The 21,010-nt window shown below is 41.3% G+C and overlaps 1 protein-coding gene across 1 annotated transcript in view; it reads left to right on the plus strand.

Annotated features, from left to right (window-relative positions):
• Positions 1-21,010, plus strand: part of thsd7ba (thrombospondin, type I, domain containing 7Ba) — a 154,395-nt gene that overhangs the window by 52,639 nt on the left and 80,746 nt on the right. The window contains exons 7-10 of the mRNA XM_053627859.1: positions 1,167-1,415; positions 3,191-3,360; positions 4,008-4,160; positions 11,567-11,767. Coding sequence (XP_053483834.1) covers positions 1,167-1,415; positions 3,191-3,360; positions 4,008-4,160; positions 11,567-11,767 — 773 coding nt within the window. The remainder of the gene's footprint in view (positions 1-1,166; positions 1,416-3,190; positions 3,361-4,007; positions 4,161-11,566; positions 11,768-21,010) is intronic.

Here is a 21,010-nt window from a genome sequence, read left to right on the forward strand (position 1 = left end):
TGTCTCTCACTGTTCAAATAAATCCACCATTAAAATTATAGAATGATCATTTCTTTGTCAGTGGGCAAACGTACAAAATCAGCAGGGGAACAAATACTTTTTTCCCTCACTGTATATACACATCTTGCACATTCTTGTTCCTTAGACTTAGAACTTAAGTCCAAATGTAATGCTAAAGATTGCTCATAGTTCCACTTTATAACGGGAAGGGTTCGAGTCTCAGTCTTAATTGTTTACGGGATACCTGGGTAAGTCTAGTGTGCATGCAGAACAGTTCAGGTTTGAGACTTCTCATATTTTTTTTCTTTTATGAGGGTGAGAGTGTCATTTTTTCCCTCTCTTTCAGGTTGAATATCTCTGGTGGGTAACCAGATACGGACATGAAATCTGTAAATGTTGAAAAAATGTTGTAAAGATGTCGAGTTTGAGTTTGCTTCACTGTTGCCAATATACAGTCAATTTCATTGACAAGCATAAGCTATTGTATGTCAATCATAAACATAATTACTGTAAAATACCGTTCGTTTTTATTATTTGTTATGCTTTTATTACATCTGTTCACTTCTCAAAATGCATGATTACACTAGGCTTTTTCCCAGATTTCTACTAACCCTAGCTCTGTAACCAGTGGAATCTCAAACTCGACATTTTTACAGCAAAATGCTACTATAGAGGAGTTATTTCTCTGAAAATTTCAGGTTTGTATCTGGTTCCCCACCGGAGATATTTGGGGAATGTTTGAAAAATTGCACTTTCTCGCCATCCTAAATAAATAAAAAATCTCTCAAACCTGAAATGTTCTGCATGCACAATATACTTACCCAGGTAGCCCCTAAAAAATTAAGACTGAGACCCATTATAAATGTGGAACTGTGAGCAGTCTTCAGCATTACATTGGGACTGAAGTTCAAAGTCTAAGGAGCGAGAACGTCCGAAACGTTTATATATGTACATGTACCTTGTAATGTGCGCTAGAGATGCGAGAAGCAGCTAACATTTCTGTCTGTTAGTGAAATGAAACTTAATAAAGGGTATACTGTTGATGTTTAGAATTGGCTAACTTGCTTTTCTTTACTCTTATAATGTGTTATAACAATAAAGCGTGATATAACAGCCAAAGCTCCTCATGCTAGCACTCGGTGTTTGTTCTCTCTGATTGTTTTTAGTCTGTGTTCGCAAGATGACGAGCATGCAACCTTCCGCTCCTGCGTCATGCTCAGAGACTGCCAGACGTCCGATTGGTCCTCCTGGAGCTCGTGCTCGAAGACCTGCCAATCATCTGATTTGTCTCCTGGTTACCGTGTGAGGAGTCGAACCGTGACCCAACCCAGCGTCGGGCAAGGGAGAGAATGCCCCGCCCTCCAGGAGAAGGAGGCCTGCAATATTATTGGCGATTTGCTTCCCAAGTGCCCCAGGTAAATAATAATAATCATCTAAAACACACAGTGAATGTTTTGCACCTCTTGTAATAGTCGTGTACGAGATCCTCGGTCGTCCTCAACGTGAGAAGATGGATCTCAACATCATATAGCCGCGGTTGGAAAGGGCTCAGATATGCAGAAGATGCTGGAAAAGTAAAGAATGTGCAGGACCTGGAGGATTTTTCTGAAGAACAGTGGGCAGTTTAACTGCTCAGGACAAACAAGGGACTCATGAACAACTCTCACAAAGCATACACATCATGTCGCTGAACATCCAGGTAGTAAGAACGGGAGTAACACACGGGAGTAAGAATCAAGGGTGTGTAAACTTTCGAACTGGTTCATCTGTGTAAATTGAGTTATTGTGTCTTGTGGACTATATGTAAACATTTATGTGAAATAGATTATTGATCGTCCCTCTTATTTTTTTCAATTATTAACATTTTGCAGTGTCTGCAAGAGGGGTTGTAAACTTATGAGCACACCTGTGTGTGTATATACATATATATATATATATATATATATATATATATATATATATATATATATATATATGAGTTATAATAAATTTTCAATGTGTCAAAACCCGATGTGTCTTGGATCGCACGGTGTGTTTGAATTCTCCTCAGCGGTGATGTGATGTCCTCGGGATATTTAAGCTAAAAATATGAAGTATTTTTTAATGAAATACACAGTAATAACAAAGCCGCGCCCCCTCCCCTTCCCCTCACCTCCCCCATGTTAAATGCATCTGATTACTGCTTCAAATGGGCGTGAGTAATGCGATTACGCATTTCACAGACTGCCTCCGACTCGTGTTGTTGTGGAATGTGTTTTTATTGCTTTCTGCTTCATAACGCTCTCTCTCAGAGTCCGCGCGTTCAGATTACTGAGAATTTTTCAAAGCGGTGATCAAAACGTTGAGTCGGAGCTGTAGCGAACTGCAGCCATGTGCAGATAGACACCTTTATGGAGTCTCTTTATTAGTACTGGTTATTAAATACCCAGAATGCCGAGTGGCGCTCACTCTCAGAGCTCTTCCTGTTACTGAGAAGTGAAGCAACGAAGTGTTTTACGAGTTTGAGACTTTTTGAATGTGAAATTAAGACTCTTGTGTGACACGGATATGAAATAACCACTGATGTTGTCTCAGATATGCGATTGTGGTTGAGGATAATACTCAAGACCTGATTGGTTGTCAGGTGTTGATTAGTTTTCTATAACAGCGGCTCTGACACTAGCACAGGTTTATCCTAATGCTCTCATTCTAATACGTTATCGTTTCTATAGTAACGGCTCGTTGTACAGAGTACAGCAGACGCTCGATATAAACACTCATCGGGGGAAGAAAACCCTAGAGTAACGTTGATGCAGTTTTCTCTATGAAGACGTTTATTTAGTATTGTATGGAAGGAGTCTCCAGTGTCAGAGATAAAACTGTAACTTTTTATATCCAGGACAAGAGATTTTTTATTATTTTTTAAATTATTATTAACTTGAAGAAAGAGAGGAGAAAGGGTGGTGAGGAAATGATTGTTTATGTTATGAGCTGCTACAACAGGAAACTAACTACCAATAAATGGAGTGTAAATGTAAACGGATAAAAAGTATTAGGCGTCATTCTTTAATAAATAGAAACGCAGTGTTTATTCCTTACATTGTAGTCCAAGTTGGAAAAGTAGTGAGGTTGACCGAGATACAGGAATGAAGTGTGTGATGTTTCAGCAGGTGTGTGTGTGTGTGTGTGGGTGTGTGTGTGTGGGGTCCAGGTACGAGTGGAGGAGTACAGACTGGAGCGAGTGTCGCGTCGCTCCTCTCCTCAGCCATCAGGAGAAGAAAGCGGTGAACATCAGCTCGCTGTGTGGAGGAGGAGTACAGAGCAGAGAGACATACTGCGTTCAGGTTCAGGACGAGACCACACCACGACACAGGAGAGACGGTACACACAAACACACACACACACACACACTACGCACAGTCCAGCACTCATCCTTTCAGCTCCTCCTCCCTCCATAGATCGATAATATTGCTGCTTTTTCTGCATAAATCTCTGAACACAACCTGAAAGCAGCCGCCTGAGGAGGAATGTCGAACCGCACACCTCTTAGATTTGATCATTGTTTAATCTGTTCTAAACTCGTGTGCAGTGCAGGAAATCGAGTCACGCTCGTTTTATTGGCTCTGACTTATAAGCACACAGGCTGCCGTCAGCACTTTGGGTTAACGCAGCGATTCATATTTTCACACAGACAAGATCTGAGACTCGGAGCTAGTGATAACCCGCATATAAAAAAAGACTTATGACTTTTTATTAATAAAATCCCAACTAATGTTCAAAATGTAAGAGGTCCTGGATATAAAGACACGCCCTGGTGTGTTCTTCTCCTCACTGCTGTTCTTTAGTCAGGAGAGAACACCGATCTCACTGATCTAAATACAGCTCATTTCATACCTTTTCTCTCTCTCTCACACACACACACACACACACACACACATTAGGGGGAGTGGAAGCTCAGCAGGAAGATGTATTATACCTTTTTCACATATTCTCTCTCTCTCTCTCTCTCTCTCTCTCTCTCTCTGCAGTCTCTCGGCCTGTCAGTGTAAGTCTGTGTGAAGATACGCTCGTCCCCTCGTCTGTCCGTTCCTGCTCTCTGTCCTGTGCTCATTCGTGTCTGCTGTCGTCCTGGAGCTCATGGGGTTCCTGTCTGCCTGAAGACTGCAACCAGGGGAAGAGAGGTATCTATCTGTACTTCTTATCCTTTCATTTGTCCTTCCATCTAACAACCATTCACCAATCCTCCATCTGTCCATCCAGCCATAAAGCCATCCATCCATCCATCCATCCATACATGCATCCAATCTTCCAGCCATCCATCCAAGATCTGCTTGTCTGTCTGTAAATCCATCCATCCATCCATCAAATTATCCATCCATAAAGCTGTCTGCACTATAGCCATGTAGCATCCATCCATACACCTACCCGTCTAAACATCCATCCATCCATCCATCCATCCATCCATCCATCCATACACCTACCTGTCTAAACATCCACCCATCCATCCATCCATCCATCCATACACCTACCCGTCTAAACATCCACCCATCCATCCATCCATCCATCCATCCATCCATCCATACACCTACCTGTCTAAACATCCACCCATCCATCCATCCATCCATCCATACACCTACCCGTCTAAACATCCACCCATCCATCCATCCATCCATCCATCCATACACCTACCCGTCTAAACATCCACCCATCCATCCATCCATCCATCCATACACCTACCCATCTAAACATCCACCCATCCATCCATCCATCCATCCATCCATACACCTACCCATCTAAACATCCACCCATCCATCCATCCATCCATCCATCCACTATCTGTCTGTCCACCAATCATTAAATTATGCATCCATCCATTCATCCATCCATCAAATCATCCATCCATCCATCCACCCTCAATCCATCCATAGATCTGTTCTTGCTGTAGCTGTGTAGAATCCATCCACCCACTGTCTATCCTTCCATCTATTCACCATCCATCCATACACCTACCTGTCTAAACATACACCCATGAATGCTAATGAATGCATTAAGGAAGAGCTGATGGGTGTGGTGCAGCAGGTGGTGGGATTTGGAATGAGTACCAGTTACAGCATTACGGGTGCGTCACACCACCATGATGTGCTACGTTTAAACACACACACACACACCAAACAAAAACTTTTCTTTTGTGAAACTTGAATATGAGTGGGATTTATTTATTTTGTTGTCTTTAGTCACTGAAATGCTTTTAAATAAATAATGAGAGTGTATTGGACAGCTCAAAAGAGTAAATTACAGGTTTGAACATTTGACTGACATGGAAAAAAACCATTATTCTGGGGTACCAAGTGTGCTTTAACTCTTTTACTTGTTTTTTTTTCTCTAGAATGTTCTGAGGCAAACAATTTTTTTTTGCCAAATCCCAACCTGCAGGCACGAATAATCTCTTTTCAGTGCTACAAGAGCAACACCGGTGCTGTGTTTGTTCATCAGTTAGCGTTAACTTGTTCCCCAGATGTAACGGGAAACTGGAACAAATGACTCGTGATTTAAAATGCAAATTGGAAAAAAATGACTCGTTAATAAATTCAGTGCAGTGAAATATAATCTTTGAATGAAATTGGTATTTTCCAGAAATAAAAAAAAAAGATAAATAAAAAAATGAATGGGCAATTCATTACACAAATCTTTTTTTCTGTAGAGTTTCCGTGTTGGTTATGAAAAAGCAGGATCTACAAGTGAACAAAAAAATGTTCACTGAAAGAGAAATATGTTTCTCCTGACTCGTGTCCTCTCTGGAAGAATAATGCTAATGGTAATGAGTTGTTATTGGTCACATTATTGGTAATTAGTCAGGTCATTGGTCAGGTCATTGGTCAGCCTTAACAGCTAAGAGAACGAGGAGTGCTTTTTGTGCGCTGGGACTGTAAAGTTGCTCTTGGCTAAGTGCCAAACGTGACACTGAAGAGTTCAGTAGTGCTGACAGGAAGCTGAAATCCTGTCGCACACTACAGCAAGGGGGAAAAAATCTCCTCATGTGGCAGGAATAATGGACTGCAAACGTGGAGAGACTGGAGGACAGAAATAAACTGGATTGTGGTCTATTTAATGCTATAGCAGGAGAAAATCCTGGTTCAGGAGCTTTATTTATTTATTTTATGGCATTTGGCAGATGCCCTTATCCAGAACAACTTACATTTATTTTTTTTCATACAATTGAGCAGTTGAGGGTTGAGGGCCTTGTTCAAGGGCCCAGCAGTGGTAGCTTAGCAGTGCTGGGGCTTGAGCTCCTGACCTTCTGATCAGTAACCCAGAGCCTTTAACCACTGACCCACCACTGCCCCTGGTCCAGGAGATGGTTCAGTGGATGGTCCAGGAGATGGTTCAGGAGATGGTGCAGTGGATGGTTCAGTGGATGGTTCAGGAGATGGTTCAGGGGATGGTTCAGTGGAAGGTTCAGGAGATGGTTCAGGAGATGGTTCAGTGGATGAGAGAGGCCTAGTTTGCACATTTAAGTATCACATTACGACGTCTTTAACCTAGCGTTTAAAAATGAAACTCACCGGTGAGTCGAGGAGCGCTCCAAATCAAACTGCAGCGGCGCTGACCAGTGACCATAGGACGTCCTTTATTAATCCAACTTTAATCAATCAATTAATCAAATTACTGAGACAGTTCACAGACAACTGTTTACACATCATTACCCAGTTTTTGAAGTTTTTTATTTATTTATTTAAAATAAATATAGTGGTAAAGAAAACCCTAACCCTAAGGAATTAACTAACAGCGCTAAGTTTAAGCAATATGTGAGTAATGTGAATATGTAATATGGGTATAAACTGTCATTTAGCGGATGCTGCTATCCAGATCGACGTAATGTACAAAACATGCAAATTCCTTAAGAATGCCTTATTTATTTATTTTTAGCTCTGTTTGACGTGGCGGTTCCTCAGCCGCAAGGAGAGTAACCTATTTACTCAACGCGTGTCCCTTCTCTCGTCTTATTTTAGCACCGTCTTTTATCTTGATTCCCTCCGAGCTTTTTATATTCTTCAAAGCTTAGCTCCACTGAACCCACAGCCTACACACGCACACACACACACACACACACACACACACACACACACACACACAGATGTAACCATTATTACAGCTTGTCCATTTGGTTCAGCAGCTTTTTCGCATTTCCACCATGTTTTTGATTTTTTTTTTCCTCTCGGTTCGAGTACTCCGGTGAATAGAGGTGTGTATGTTCTGAAAAGCACATTCTCTCTGGTGGTACTGAGTGCAGGAATGATAAAGAGAAGCACAGAGGAAGAGATGCATGACTGTCGCTACTGCTTTTTTCTTCGGAATAAATTTGATGGTAGTGCTGCAGTTTTTAATTATACATGTCTGTAGCCATGAACTTATTATCTCCAGTTTGCCAGGTACTCACATCGATCCTGATGCCTGAGGTGCTGTGTGTGTGTGTGTGTGTGAGAGAGAGAGAGAGACAGAGAATGTCTGTGTGTGTGTCCTGAGGCAGGACTGCTTGTAGGAATATGTAGGAGTTACTGTATATGTATGAGTATATGTGTATAGACGAGTGTTTATGTAGGTCAAGGCATCATTCAGTAGGATGGTATGTATTGAGAGGTGTGTGTATGTGTGTGTGTTTGTGTGTGTGTGTGTGTTGGAATATGTGGGGTTTTTTAAATCTCTTAACAAATTGAAAATGTAAGGTATTTAATTGTTTAAAATGTGTAAATCAATCTCAGGCAGCAATATCTCGTACGTGCAAAGTTTCTTTGCTTAAAACAGCTGCATTTTGCTCTAAAACATAGAATTAGCAATGCTAATTAGCACATTCATGCTAATGTGACGAGGACTCTCTCTAAGCAGACTCAAAGGATTTACTTCAAATGTATTGAGTCAATATGAGAGTGACAGGGTTGTACTTTCAGGGTGACCTCATCCGTCAATATCACCGTATCACTGAAAATAAAGAAGAAAAAAGAGAAGAAGAGGACTTGCTTTTCTTCTTCGCACAGATGATGCAACTTACTTGTGAGCATCTCGGCTGTAGAATATTCTAATATTTTTATGGGGTGAATGTGTTCGGGTAACAGGGTGGACTGAAACGTTTTTCATGTACTAAAATGATGGGAAAAGATGTTTCAAGTATAAATACCAGTAGAAATGCGACAATCATATGATTTTTCAAGTTAAAGCTCAAAAGGTTTGTGAGGCTGAGGTTTCAAATGTCCTAAAATACTTTAAAAATACTAACAGATAAAGAGTGGTTGAAGCTCATCAGCCTGGAAAAGGTCACAAAACCACCTCTGAAGCGTTTGGACTCCACCCATCTACAGTCAGACAGATTGTGTACAAATGGAGGAAATTTAAGACCATTGTTCCCCTGCACAGGAGTGGAGACCAATAAAGATCACTCTAAGAGCAAGATGTGTAATAGTCATATATAATAGAGGTCACAGAGGAACCCGGGGTAACTTCTAAGCAACTACAGGCCTCTCTCACATTGTCTAATGTTAATGTTCATGAGTCCACCATCAGGAGAACACTGAACAACAATGGTGTGCATGGCAGGGCTGCAAGGGGAAAACCACTGTTCTTCAAAAACGAACGTTACTGCTCATCTGCAGTTTGATAAAGATCACATGGACGAGTCAGAAGGCTAATGGAAAAATATTTTGTGGATGGATGAGACCAAAATAGAATTTTTGGTTTAAATGAGAAGCGTTATGTTTGGAGAAAGGAAAACACTGCATTCCAGCATTAGAACCGTATCCCATCTGTGAAACATGGTGGTGGTAGTGTCATGGTTTGGACCTGTTTTGCTGCATCTTGGCCAGGACGACTTGCTGTCATTGATGGAACAGTGAATCTGAATTATACCAGCGAATTCTAAAGGAAAATGTCAGGACATCTGTCCATGAACTGAATCTGAAGAGAAGGTCGGTCACGCAGCAAGACAACGATCCTAAACACACGAGTCGTTCTACTAAAGAACAGTTAAAGAAGAAAAACGTTCATGTTTTTGAATGGTCGAGTCAAAGTCCTGACCTTAATCCAATAGAAATGTTGTGGAAGAACCTGAAGCAAGCAGTTCGTGTGAGGAAACCCACCAACATCCCAGAGTTGAAGCTGTTCTGTACTGAGGAACGGGATAAAACTCCTCCAAGCCGACGTGCAGGACTGATCAACAGGTACCCCAAACGCAGTTATTACTGCACAAGCGGGTCTCGCTCACAGATATGTAATATTGGATCATTTTCCTCAATAAATAAATGAGCAAGTACTTTTAGGACTGTTGATGTTTTAGGTCATATTTATTCAGATAATTCAAAATGGTTCACAAACTTTAAAGCACCACTGTACATATCCGTGTCCATGGCAGAGTTACTGTTGACAGAATTCCTGTGGTACGGTCTCCTTCGAGTTTGTTGATGTAAATAAGCGGTGCGTGTTACCTACTTGTGATTCTCAGCTCCACAACCGATGCGCAACCTTGATGTATTAGAGGGCTTCCAGTGCAACAGGGCTGCAGGCTGTTCTGATTATTTCAAAGACTTAGATCTCTGGCACAGTCGACTCGCTGATTTTCCCAGGACTGTGGAGTCAGGAAGCGTGGGAGAGAGATGGCCGCAGGCACAAAACACCACACGCTGACACAGAAAAGCAATGAGCAAAGGAGAGAGGGAAAGAGGTGAAGTGAGAAAGACAGGGGGAAATAAACCAGGCTTTGTATAAACACCCGTAAGCTCTCCTGCGTTAGGCTTCGCAGTTAATAAGAACGATTTCTGTTCCATCAAATAATGTTGGATCTCGGAAGGGGATTTTATTTAATATATTGTAGTGCTGTTATTGTAAAACTGTTATGGTTTCGCTTCACTATCGCTAGCAAGCCTTCGACTGTAGGGCAAACCAGGCCTGGAGTGTATAAAGCATCTGAGAATAACTCTTAAATATTGTCTTAAATGTCTGTTTAAGGCTGGAAAAAACCGAGGACTAGGAGCAAAAGCTTTGGGTAAATGTTGGGCTGCATTGCCATAAATCAATCAACTGTTTCCGTAGCATAATATAATAATTACCAATGTGAGTAAACTCCTCATGCTTCATAAGGTGAATATACTGTATTTGTTTAAAGTCTGAAAAATATAATTACCCACATTTGCTAAGCATCAAATCAGCATCATTGATAACAGATTAAACACCACTTCCACCAAGGATGTCTAGTTCCTTTTGGGCTAAAGTTCTTTTGTGAATTTTTTGTGACTAAACTACGTGTGCTAAAGTTCTTGTTCTAAGAGTTCTTGTGTTACAAGTCTTATTCCAAAGATCTCAGGCTAAAGTTCTTGTCCTAAGGGTTCTTGTGCTCAAGGTCCTGTGCTGAAGTCTATGGGTTAAAGTTCCTGGAATAAAATACCCGGCATACCATATTCAGCCGAGCGAATGTTAACCATTTTATAAAGTTTTTCCTACGTTATGGGGCCGTATTTTGCGATTCTATTTCTATCTACACAGAAAGACTTTCTAAGTAAAGAAAAGTGGATACAAATCTTACAGGAGAATCTGCATTTCTGCCTCTAGAGCTGGAGCTTTGTGCTTAGTAACAAGGAGCTGAGGGGTGAAAAGGCTCCTTTCGAAACAAGAGCGTAAACCCCACAGATACATCTGCACCCGAGTCATTCGATCCATCGACCTGGGTTACGCAAACACTACTAACCCAATATTATATATACTTATACTTAGAGTTAGAATACATTTTTAGAGTGTTTAAAAACAAAACAAAAAAAACCTGGCTGTCGAGTGAACCTATAGTTTAAAAGGGTCCCGGGTGTGATATCGAAGGAAAGGCACCTGAGGCAGTCGATGTCTCCAGAAGCTTTCATCCAACAACCCAAATACTGAATTTTGTAGCACGATGTATACTGGCCTGGTGGGATATAGGAGTCTAAATCAGAACACTTGGGTTGTTGCCAATTTTGAAATAAAGTGCTGCTGTGTTAGATGTTGCTCCCTTTTAGCCCATTGGCACTGCAGGAAGTTATAATAATACACATGTATATAATACAGCACTTACATTTAGGTTAGCGGGATGTCAAATGGTCCTGCGGTTGTTTGGTAAGGTACAGTGGGTTTATCCCACTGGATTTAGGTTCTAATAGGCATCATGCAAATGTACAGAGCAGGCTGCTTGAACGTCATCCAAACGATGAAATATTCATATCGGACTGAAGCGTGTTAGATCAATACATTGTTTTCTTGCATGAAGGTTTCTTAATGAACCTCACGGAAGGTTGCAACCTTCAGTATAAAACTGTACTTGTGATTGATGAGGATGTGTTTTTCCTCTTAATTAATCTGAAACTTGATTGATGGTCAAGTTGCAGAAGGGTGGGAATGCGCCTGTTTGAGGTTGTTGTAGAAAATTAGGATGCCAGGAGTTCAGGAAGGTACTATTCACGAGGAGGATCTTTCTGCCAACCAATAAACCTAGCAGGTTATGGTGTCCTCAATCGCACAAACTCATTCCTCCATCACTCTGGCTTGTTGTAAACTGCTTGTATGTGGATCTCCATAGGTTACAGAGAGAGGAGAAGACGGGTGATGGGAGACGGATCTGGAAGCTCAAAGGACTGTGGCCACCTGGTGGAGTTCGTTCCCTGTGAAGATCCTGTGTGTTTCCAGTGGCGGGTCGAGGACGAAGGAGCGTGCGTGCCTAACGAGGGGACTTGCGGCTCTGGCAGCAGGAGTCAAACTGTGGCCTGCGTCAACTCTGAAGGTAGCGTAAAATTAGCTCTTGTCTGAAAAAGAAAGGCCTGTTTCTGAAGACCAAACAGTTGTGGTCCTCGCTCGGTCTTTAATGATCAGTTCCTACTGACTTCATATTTGGTTCTTCCGCTCAGGGATCGCTGACCTTTTTTTATTTTTTTTGACTGGATGCTGGTTTTGAGAATTATTAGTGGACTCGAGCGCTCTGTTACAGCAGACATATACTTTGAAGGCTGCTCCGATGCAATCTGACAAACTCCTGATTGGGAACATGATCAAAATGCCTCCCAGTGGGTTTACAGGCCTTGTTAAACCCCTGGAGATGTGTCTGGTCTTTTAAATGTAGTATATATATATATATATATAAAAGTATGCAAGTGCTCACCTCTGATACGTCTACTCGGAAAGTAGTTTACAGTCCGTCTCCTACATATTGAGCAGATATATTTCCAAACTTTCCAACGACTTGCTGCAGTGGTGTTTTGGAGAAGATGTCACATGACCCAGTTAAAGCCCAGCTCGGTCCTGTTCCTGTTTAAAGTGAGCATAATTTATGAGCGAGATGGCAGGTAGATGGAACGGGTGGCATCGTGAAGTTGATAAGGGCTTCCACGAGAACGTAATTGCCCATCTATCTCTACAGCCTGTAAGCCTAATTGCGTCTTTTTTACACATTTTTTTTTTTTACTTCCTTTATTATTCTGTCACAATAGATTATGTGTGGGTTTATTAAGGAGGCGGGGAGGATCGAAATAAATTAGCTAATGAAGGCACCTGATGAGAATTGACATGCGAGTGTGTGAGCAGGTGTGCAGGGCGTTTTCGGGAAACAGGAACGAGACGAAGCTCGTAGTTCTCTCACACTTTACACTCTGGAACACTGTGCAGTTGCATTACAGGGAATTAATGAAGACGTGAGATATGAGTTTAGTGTTTTTAATCAAGTTTACTTATAACCTGTGTTTAAGGAACGTCGTTACATTCTTCTGCGTACTATATGAAATAAATATATGAAATTTAAAAAAATATATGAAAATAATCAGCGACATGGCGGAGTGATGAAGCAGAGTTACTGTTACTAAACTGAAGCGGATTATTTTCCTGTAATCGCACATCCCTTTAATAGTCTATAAAAATTTAACTATAGTCTATATATTACTAACATGGTACTTTTTGTCCTCCAAAATGGGTGGGTTATAAAAAAAGAAAGATTTGCTGTCACAAGAAGTTGTGAAAAAGTGCTATGTCATCATTTCGCTTTAATAACTCGTTAATAGAAGTACTAAATACTGAGTTCAGGTGTTTCAGCCACACCCATTTCTAACAGGAGCATAATATCAAGCACATATCTGTGCAGTCTTCACAGACAGACGTTAGCAGTAAAATGTGGCACCGTCACCGCCACCTTCACCTCACGAATCAGTGAATGAAATTTCTATTATCCTACAGTATTTTAACTATTCATTTGAGTTCCTGTCTTGCACGGTGGCTTACCCCTATGAGGTTGGGGTTTCGAATCCCGCCTCTACCCTGCGTGTGCGGAGTTTGAATGTTCTCCCCGTGCTTCAGGGGTTTCCTCCGGGTTTCTCCCGCAATCCAAAGAAATGCTTTGTAGGCTGATTGGCACTTCCAGATTGTAGTGTGTAAATGTGTGTGTTATTGTGCCCTGTGATGGGCTGGCACTCTGTCCAGGGTGTCCCCCGCCTCGTACCCCGAGTTCCCAGGGATAGACTCCCGGCTCAACGCGACCCTGTGTAGGATACGTGGCACAGAAAATGGATGGAGTTCCTGTCTTGTCATATGATCGATTTTTACATGTTTTTACATATTTATCATTATGTTGGCTTAATCACATATCATTTGTAGATTATACCTCGTTAATTATCTCATTATTTTGACTTAATAACTTCTAAATAATATCTTGATTTAATCCCCCACAATTTATCAATAGGATTAATTTATTGAATATTATCGAATATTATTTTAAATGTACATTATCATTATTATTATTATTGTTATTATTATTATTATTATTATTATTATTACTATAGTTCAAAATTTTATCATGTAATGTTTACATATGTCGTTATTTCAACGTAATGACATCATTTCGAGTTTACTCATCATTTCGACTTGACATATCATTTCCAATTGATATCTTGATATTTTGAGTTATCTCTCTATTTCAATCTCATTGTTTTCACTTAATAATTCAGAAACTCTAGTTAATATCTTGTTATTTTGACATTTTCCATCATCTTTAATACTCATACGATCACAGGACGTGATTAAAGAACTCTGTCTTTTTGTTGTTGACCTTATTTTCACACGAGCGATTTTAATGAACAGTGAATTTTTTTATTTTCCAGATTGGTGAAATTTAATTAGGTCCGTATCTATAGATGAAGCAGACATACGCAGCAGGAGAGAAGCGGCTAATGATGGTTATTAGCATCAGAATTACCCCGTTGACTACCCTCGTGGTGATAGCGGCGAGAGGTTCGGGTAAATTAGGAGTGGTCAGGATATTGTTATTTAACCCCAGCACTCTGCTCAGCTCAGCTCTTGCTCGGTCTGGGTGTAATGGAAAGCTTTGTGGGACGCGCGTCCTATTCACTGCAGCTTCCTCTCATCCTCGCTGAAGGATTTTCACCAGGGTTCTCTGAGGTAATTAAGGTCAGGTGGGGAAAAAAGGAATATCCAGTAGTCTTCCTGCATTATATCCTCCACAGTGAATGTATTGAAAAGTGTGAAGAGACGAGTCCTTTATACCGAGAGCCCTGATGTGTCCTTCTGCTAAAAATGTGCATGTTCCAGACAAGCCAAGGTTATCTATTTTACTTTGTGCGCTTAAATGTAGGTGAGAAAAATAAATGTTCCCTAAACAAACTACATAATGATGTCATTTTCAGTAAAAACCTGCTGTTGCATGTAAAATGTCCATAAAATAAAAACCTCTCACGACATTTCAGCTAGCCACAAAACTTCAGACAGATGGAAAATGTACCACCTCCGTCAACTTGTTATCCGTTAAAACCCCTCGCCTTTTTACAATCCCTGCTTTTACATAAAACCTAATACAACCTTTTATTTTCATCACTGTACAGTGATACAGGTTATCGTTCACGTACCTGTTCCAGAAATCATTATTCTCTGTGAACGTACCTTTCCTTGAATCTCCCTGCAGTGCATGCAATCTCACCTTACGCTGTAAAACATATATATCATATATCACACCCACCTCTGTTTATGTGCTAACGGCTCCATCACACCGCTGCATTGATTTGTTTTCTTCCATGCGAGGAGAGATTTGAAACCTGTCACATGTGCCTGACAGCCTCCTGACTCACCGGGTTCTCTGATTCCCTTCCAGACACACAGCTGAAGACTTTAGAACCCATTAAACACACTGCTTTTTACTGCCGATCTCTCAAATCTCATTTTTACCTTTGTAGATTTGTATTAAGGAAATGAAATTCCTCTACATACAGTCTTACAGAATGTAGAACCCTTGAGGGCTTTTTTTTGGACGAGCCTGAAAAGTTCTGCGTAGAACCCTAGAACAAAGTATCTTCTTAAAAACCATTAATAAGGATACCATTTTTTTTTTTTTTTTTTTCGTTTTTCAACAAACTCTTATATAATTGTTTGAACTATTTAAAGCCCTTAACGGTTTTTCAGATGTTCCTCCTGAGGAACCCTTTCAGGTTTTGTGTTTAATGCTACAAAAAAAAAAATTCTTTAAAAGAATTCCACATAGAACCCTTTTTGGAAGCTAAGAATCCTTAATAATCCAATGATCCAATAAAGAACCCTTGAATTATTTTTTCGAAGAATGAAGGGTTCTTCAGTCGTCTGTTTTGGGGAAGCCTTAAAGGTTCTCTGCATAGACCTTTAAATTCTGTTTTCCTATCTAAAATCCTATTTTTCTTTAAAGCTAAGAAACCTTAATTATCCAAAAACTCAAAGTATACCAAGTACACTATATGGCAATAAAATATGTGTACCCCTGACCATCACACCCATATGTGCTTCTTGAACATCCCATTGGGTGTGGCTGTGGGGGATTTGTGTTCATTCAGCTACAAGAGCGTTAGTGAGGTTGAGGTCAGGTGCTGAATTTGGGATGTCGAGGAGACTCCAGTTCCAGTTCATCCCAAAGGTGTTCAGTGGGGTTGAGGTCAGGGCTCTGTGCAGGACACTCGAGTTCTTCCTTGACAGGTTCTAGATATTAAGAACAAAAGAATGAAAAACAATTTGGAGTTTGTACTGCACACTTACCTGGGTAATACATATACTCTTAGTGGTTCTTCAAGGGTTGGTATATGGTTCATAAATAAGGTTTCTTAGCCTTGAAAAAGAGTATGTCATTCAGGTTACAGAATTCCATTTACATATACAGTACATCATACAGTATATCATAAAGGTTAAATTATTGTTTAGGTTACAGTACATCCCTCAGGGTACAATACGTCATTGGGTTACAGTACATGATTCGGGTTACAGTAGGTCATTCGGGTTACAGTACATGATTCTGGTTACAGTATGTTATTCAGGTTACAGTACATGATTTGGGTTACAGTGCGTCATTCGGTTTACAGTACATCATTTGGGTTACTGTACATCATTTGGGATACAGTACATCATTCAGGTTGAACTACATGTCAGTTTGCAGAATGTAATTCAGGTTACAGTATGTAATTCAGTGCATCAATCATGTTACAGTTCAGATTGCAGTACTTGATTCGGTGTGTGATTTCGGGCACCGACACCTGTGTTTTTTCTTTTTAGATGCATATGGTAAGTAGAAATAAATATTTAACAGCTGTGAACAAATACTGGATTGTTTAGAAGCTTTTATACGTCATGTATACATTACATTACAGTGACATTCTTTCTACATATAATCCCAGCTTGTTAGGAAGTCAGGGTTGGCCATGACACCTCCCTGGAGCAGAGATGCCAAGGGCCTAAAGTTAAGAGGCTAAGGTTAAGGGCCTTGCACAAGGGCCCAACAGTGGAAGCTTGGCAGTGCTGTGAACTGGACCCCAACCGTCTGACCAGTAGCCCAGAGCCATTAACCACCGAGCCACCACTGCTCTGCACTAGTTGGTTTGTAAAAGCAACTGAAATGACTTGAGGAAACGGACAGAGCTGTTATCACTGCGCTTGTGTTCAGCTAATGACAAGCTTGACCACATTCAGAAATCCAAAACTAGCTTTTTGCGATTGGCAAGACAACATCAGCCTCTACTTGCTTCTACAAATTGTTCAGACATTTTATTGTTGTTTGGCAGAACTAAAAATATGTCCATGAGAAATGACTTTGGTTCTGCTACCTTCAGCAGCCAGAGTTTCTCAGAAGTTCTTTTTAAAGAGCAGCCTGAATCATTAGCGGTTCACCCTGCAGAGCTTTAGCAGTGTGTCCACGCTTTACACCCACTAACATGGGAGAATCTGGAAGGTCCAATTGGTGAAAAGATGGCGGTATAACAGGAGACACAGCAGTGCGCTTACAGGAGACTTTAAAGATTCTATTACATTGAAATTGGGTGAAGCGTCGGGTGCAATTACCTAAGAGTTTCTGAGTTTTCTTTCTCAGCTGACAGCAAGTTAGATGTAACCCTTCCTCTCTCTCTCTATTTCTCTCTCTCTCTCTCTCTCTCTCTCTCTCTCTCTCTGTGTGAACTGTGTGTTCGCATTTCTCATTTCTAATATTTCTTCAGCGATGGCCTCCATCTTTTCTAAACCAAGAGTGGCAGATCCCATCTCACTATTCCACATCTCCTTCCCCAGAAGCCAGATTTGTATTTGTGCTTCTTCCTCGAGCTTGTCTCCTGGTTTCATTTGTGTCCGCTGACAGGATTTCCTTTACGCTGCTGTGTGGAGCAATCTTCAAAGAAAGCGATCCTCAATCCTGTTAAGAAATGGAAAACGCGAGACTAGTCCATCTTTCAAGAGTAGACCTTTACTTTAAACTTTGGAAAACATGCTTTTTATTCAGGACCGTGCCTGTTTTTAAATCTTTCTCAAAGTCCTTTGTGAAGTTCGTGCTCTTTTATCTGAACTTATTGATCATGGTGCAGTTGGGAAATTAGACCTACGTTCCCACTTCACTGAAGTTTCCTATTAGACTTCCGTCATGCGGGTGGCTTTCATCTACACATTGTTAAAATTCATATTGTGTGTGTGTGTGTTTGTGTGTGTACAAAAGCTATAGCTCTCATTCTGTAGAAAGGTCATGTTAATATTTCTTACGGAAATGTACCACAGCGCTGTGATTGGTCAGAAGGTGTTGTGATTCTGGACTGTGATTGGTCAGAAGGTGTTGAATGATGTTCTATAACAGCAGCTCGGTCAGATCACACGTTTTATATTAACGCGCTTGTTCTAATACGTTATCGTTTCTATAGTAACGGCTCGTCCACAGGGACGTGTACGCAGGACGCGTACCGTAAACAGAGTTTTAAAAAAAAATTGCTATGGTGACGTTTTCTGTAAGGAAATGCGTTTATGTAACGTTTACGGAAGGAGTCTCCAGTGTCAGCGCTTTAACAGTCAGAGGTGACAAATCCAAGAGAACATGATTCAGTTCCTAAGGGGCTTTTTCTCTCTCCTGTTAATCCGGGTGACGCTAGCGACTCACAGGTGTCTGCAGAATAGAGTTGTAGTAAAGAACAGTTCTGTTCTGCTCTGCAAGGGAACTCTTATAGGACGGATGACACCTCGGTATCAGCTGGGAATTGGATGTGGTAAATTGGAGTTATTTCAAGTGTTCGTTCTTTATCAGTATTCTTTTGTTCTGGGGGAAAAAGTAAAAGAAAAGGTCTGCGTTCTTACCAATTCTGAAGCAAGGTGACCCGACTGACTGTAGAAATGATTGCACAATCGCTCGACTCCCACATGCCGACTCCATCCCGCTCTGCTGTTTTATGACTGTGGATTCTGACACATTACTGACCCATTTTCTCTCCCATGGGAATCCTCAAGGGCGAAAACATATATAATATAGATATTTTGTCGTAATGTGTAAATTGAATGGTGGTCTTCCATATAGTCACACCAATCAAACGGCTATACAGTCCCTTGGAGAGATGCAAATTTGTTTCTATTTTCCGTTTAATTTCTTACACACACACACACACACACACACACACACACACTGACCTCAGGCTAATTCTGTAATAGTGTCCTCTTTGGGAGTTATCACCCGGAGGATCGGTGTGTAATTATAGCCGCACCTCTGGCTCTGACAGATGGAGTCCTGAACCGGCTGCATGTCAGAAAATCAATTATCATACGTGCAAAACGAACCAGACTCGTCTTTTCGCTTATCTGTCTCTTTTATTCCCCCCGCAGGCTGTGTTGGCACTGATTAAAGCTTTCATCTCTAAGCTGATATTCGTTTAGCCGTGTGATGTTCTTCCAAGGTTACAGCCTCGACTCGCAACTCATCATACGGTATATTACGTAACAGTGTGTGTTTGTGTGATTGTATTGTATTCTCCCGCACAAACGTCTCGGTCACGGCTGCTATGTTGTTAACGAGTTGATGTTGATGTGTTTTGCACTCGGTGGTCAACTTCGAAGCTGTCCGACCTACGCGTTCGTTTTCCACCAGAGTGTTAGTATAAAGCTTTTTTTTTTCTCTTTCCCCTGATTGATCTAGATGGAGATTCCTGCACGGTTTCAGTTTTGTCCGAGTCTGATCCATACGCTCGAGTGAAACTGTAATTGTTCCTCGTTTTTTTTTCCCCTCCATGGCTCTCTGCTCTGATCGCTCGCTCTCTCCCCATGTGTCAGTTCCCCTGTGAGGCTGTAAATGATGTCCGTTGTGAGGTCGACAGCGTGATTGAGCACATAAATGCAATTTCACTTCGACTGACCCCGCCCACCCAAAAAACCTGAAACCTCATCACATCACGTTGATGGTTTGGAGCTGCAACCCCCCCCCCCCCCCCGTTTTTATCAGGGACAAAAAAGGGAACAATCGAGTTCTCCAATAACGAGAAATTTCAGCTGTGGGTCAATCCTGGCATAGTCAGCTCCCTCTCTCACTGTGTGTGTGTGTGTGTGTGTGTGTGTGTGGTGAAGGTGCACAGTTGTGCTCAGGATGCAGTGGTATTGTGCCAGAGGGTGAGTGCCAGTGATAGATGTGTATATTAATAATGCAGGAGCACCCGAGGGCCGAGTGCCATTTACACTCCCTCATGCAAACACGCACGGGGAGCATCGTTACCCACAATGCACCACATACGCATCTCCTCGAGGTCGCAGTTAACTCTAGCGATAAAACAACTCATTGTGTAAAATCTATTAAATCTCTTTCTCACTCAAAGTCGGACGTTAAAACTCCACGTTGCTCTTATGTAAGAAACGAAACGCTCTGCGCTGTGCTGTTCTAGCAAAATAATCAATAATAATTACATTTAAAGCGGTGGGAGTTCCTGTGGAGTTTTATTCCTCACAAACAAACACCGTTAACAACTCATAATGCATAATGAAGCTGAATTATTATAATATATTCGTGAATAATTATAACAGTATCTTGGATATAATGCCTGAACGATGCAGTGTGACACGAACGTGATTCGTGATTCGTTATAAATGATACGTTTTTATCAAAAACAAGACTCCTACTGTTCTCCTCATCTGATTACCCACTACCTGTGAAATCCCTCCACTTCCTCTGATGCAAGCAAATTCATACACTGAAAGTGCTTCAGTGTGAACACGGATCTGTTTGAAAGCGCAGTTAAATGTTGACGTTGTTGGTACCCGTCCCACACTGAGTCAACACAACACGTGAGAAACACTTCAGTAAGCGAGCTCTTAGAGAAACGGTCCTGCTCTGAGGTTAAATAATTGAGTGTAATGGCCCATTCGATGCCTGTCAGGTTCCTATGGAGATATAATATAGATGAATCACAGTCAGCGCGCTTGGCTCTGGCACATGGCGCCGGCGTGCAGAGTTCAAGATCGAGCATGTGCGAGTGGCAGATGGCTCTTCAGCACAGACGTCTTTATTATCTCCGGATGTGGTTGACAGCTGCCCAAATGTTTCAATATTTCACGTCTGGGATGTCCTCAGACACCCTCGACACTAATTCAAGAAAATAATTTTACTCTTTCAGCAGATGCTTGCTCTTGGTTTGAAAGATAATTCCACCTCGATGATGTGGAGCGTCTGGCGTCCGGCGTCCTCGGGTTTTCATCGCGGTCAGGTTTGCGTCACGCAGAGGCTCCACGCTAC

This window comes from Ictalurus furcatus, chromosome 6 (assembly GCF_023375685.1).
Source record: "Ictalurus furcatus strain D&B chromosome 6, Billie_1.0, whole genome shotgun sequence".
Lineage (NCBI taxonomy): Eukaryota > Metazoa > Chordata > Actinopteri > Siluriformes > Ictaluridae > Ictalurus > Ictalurus furcatus.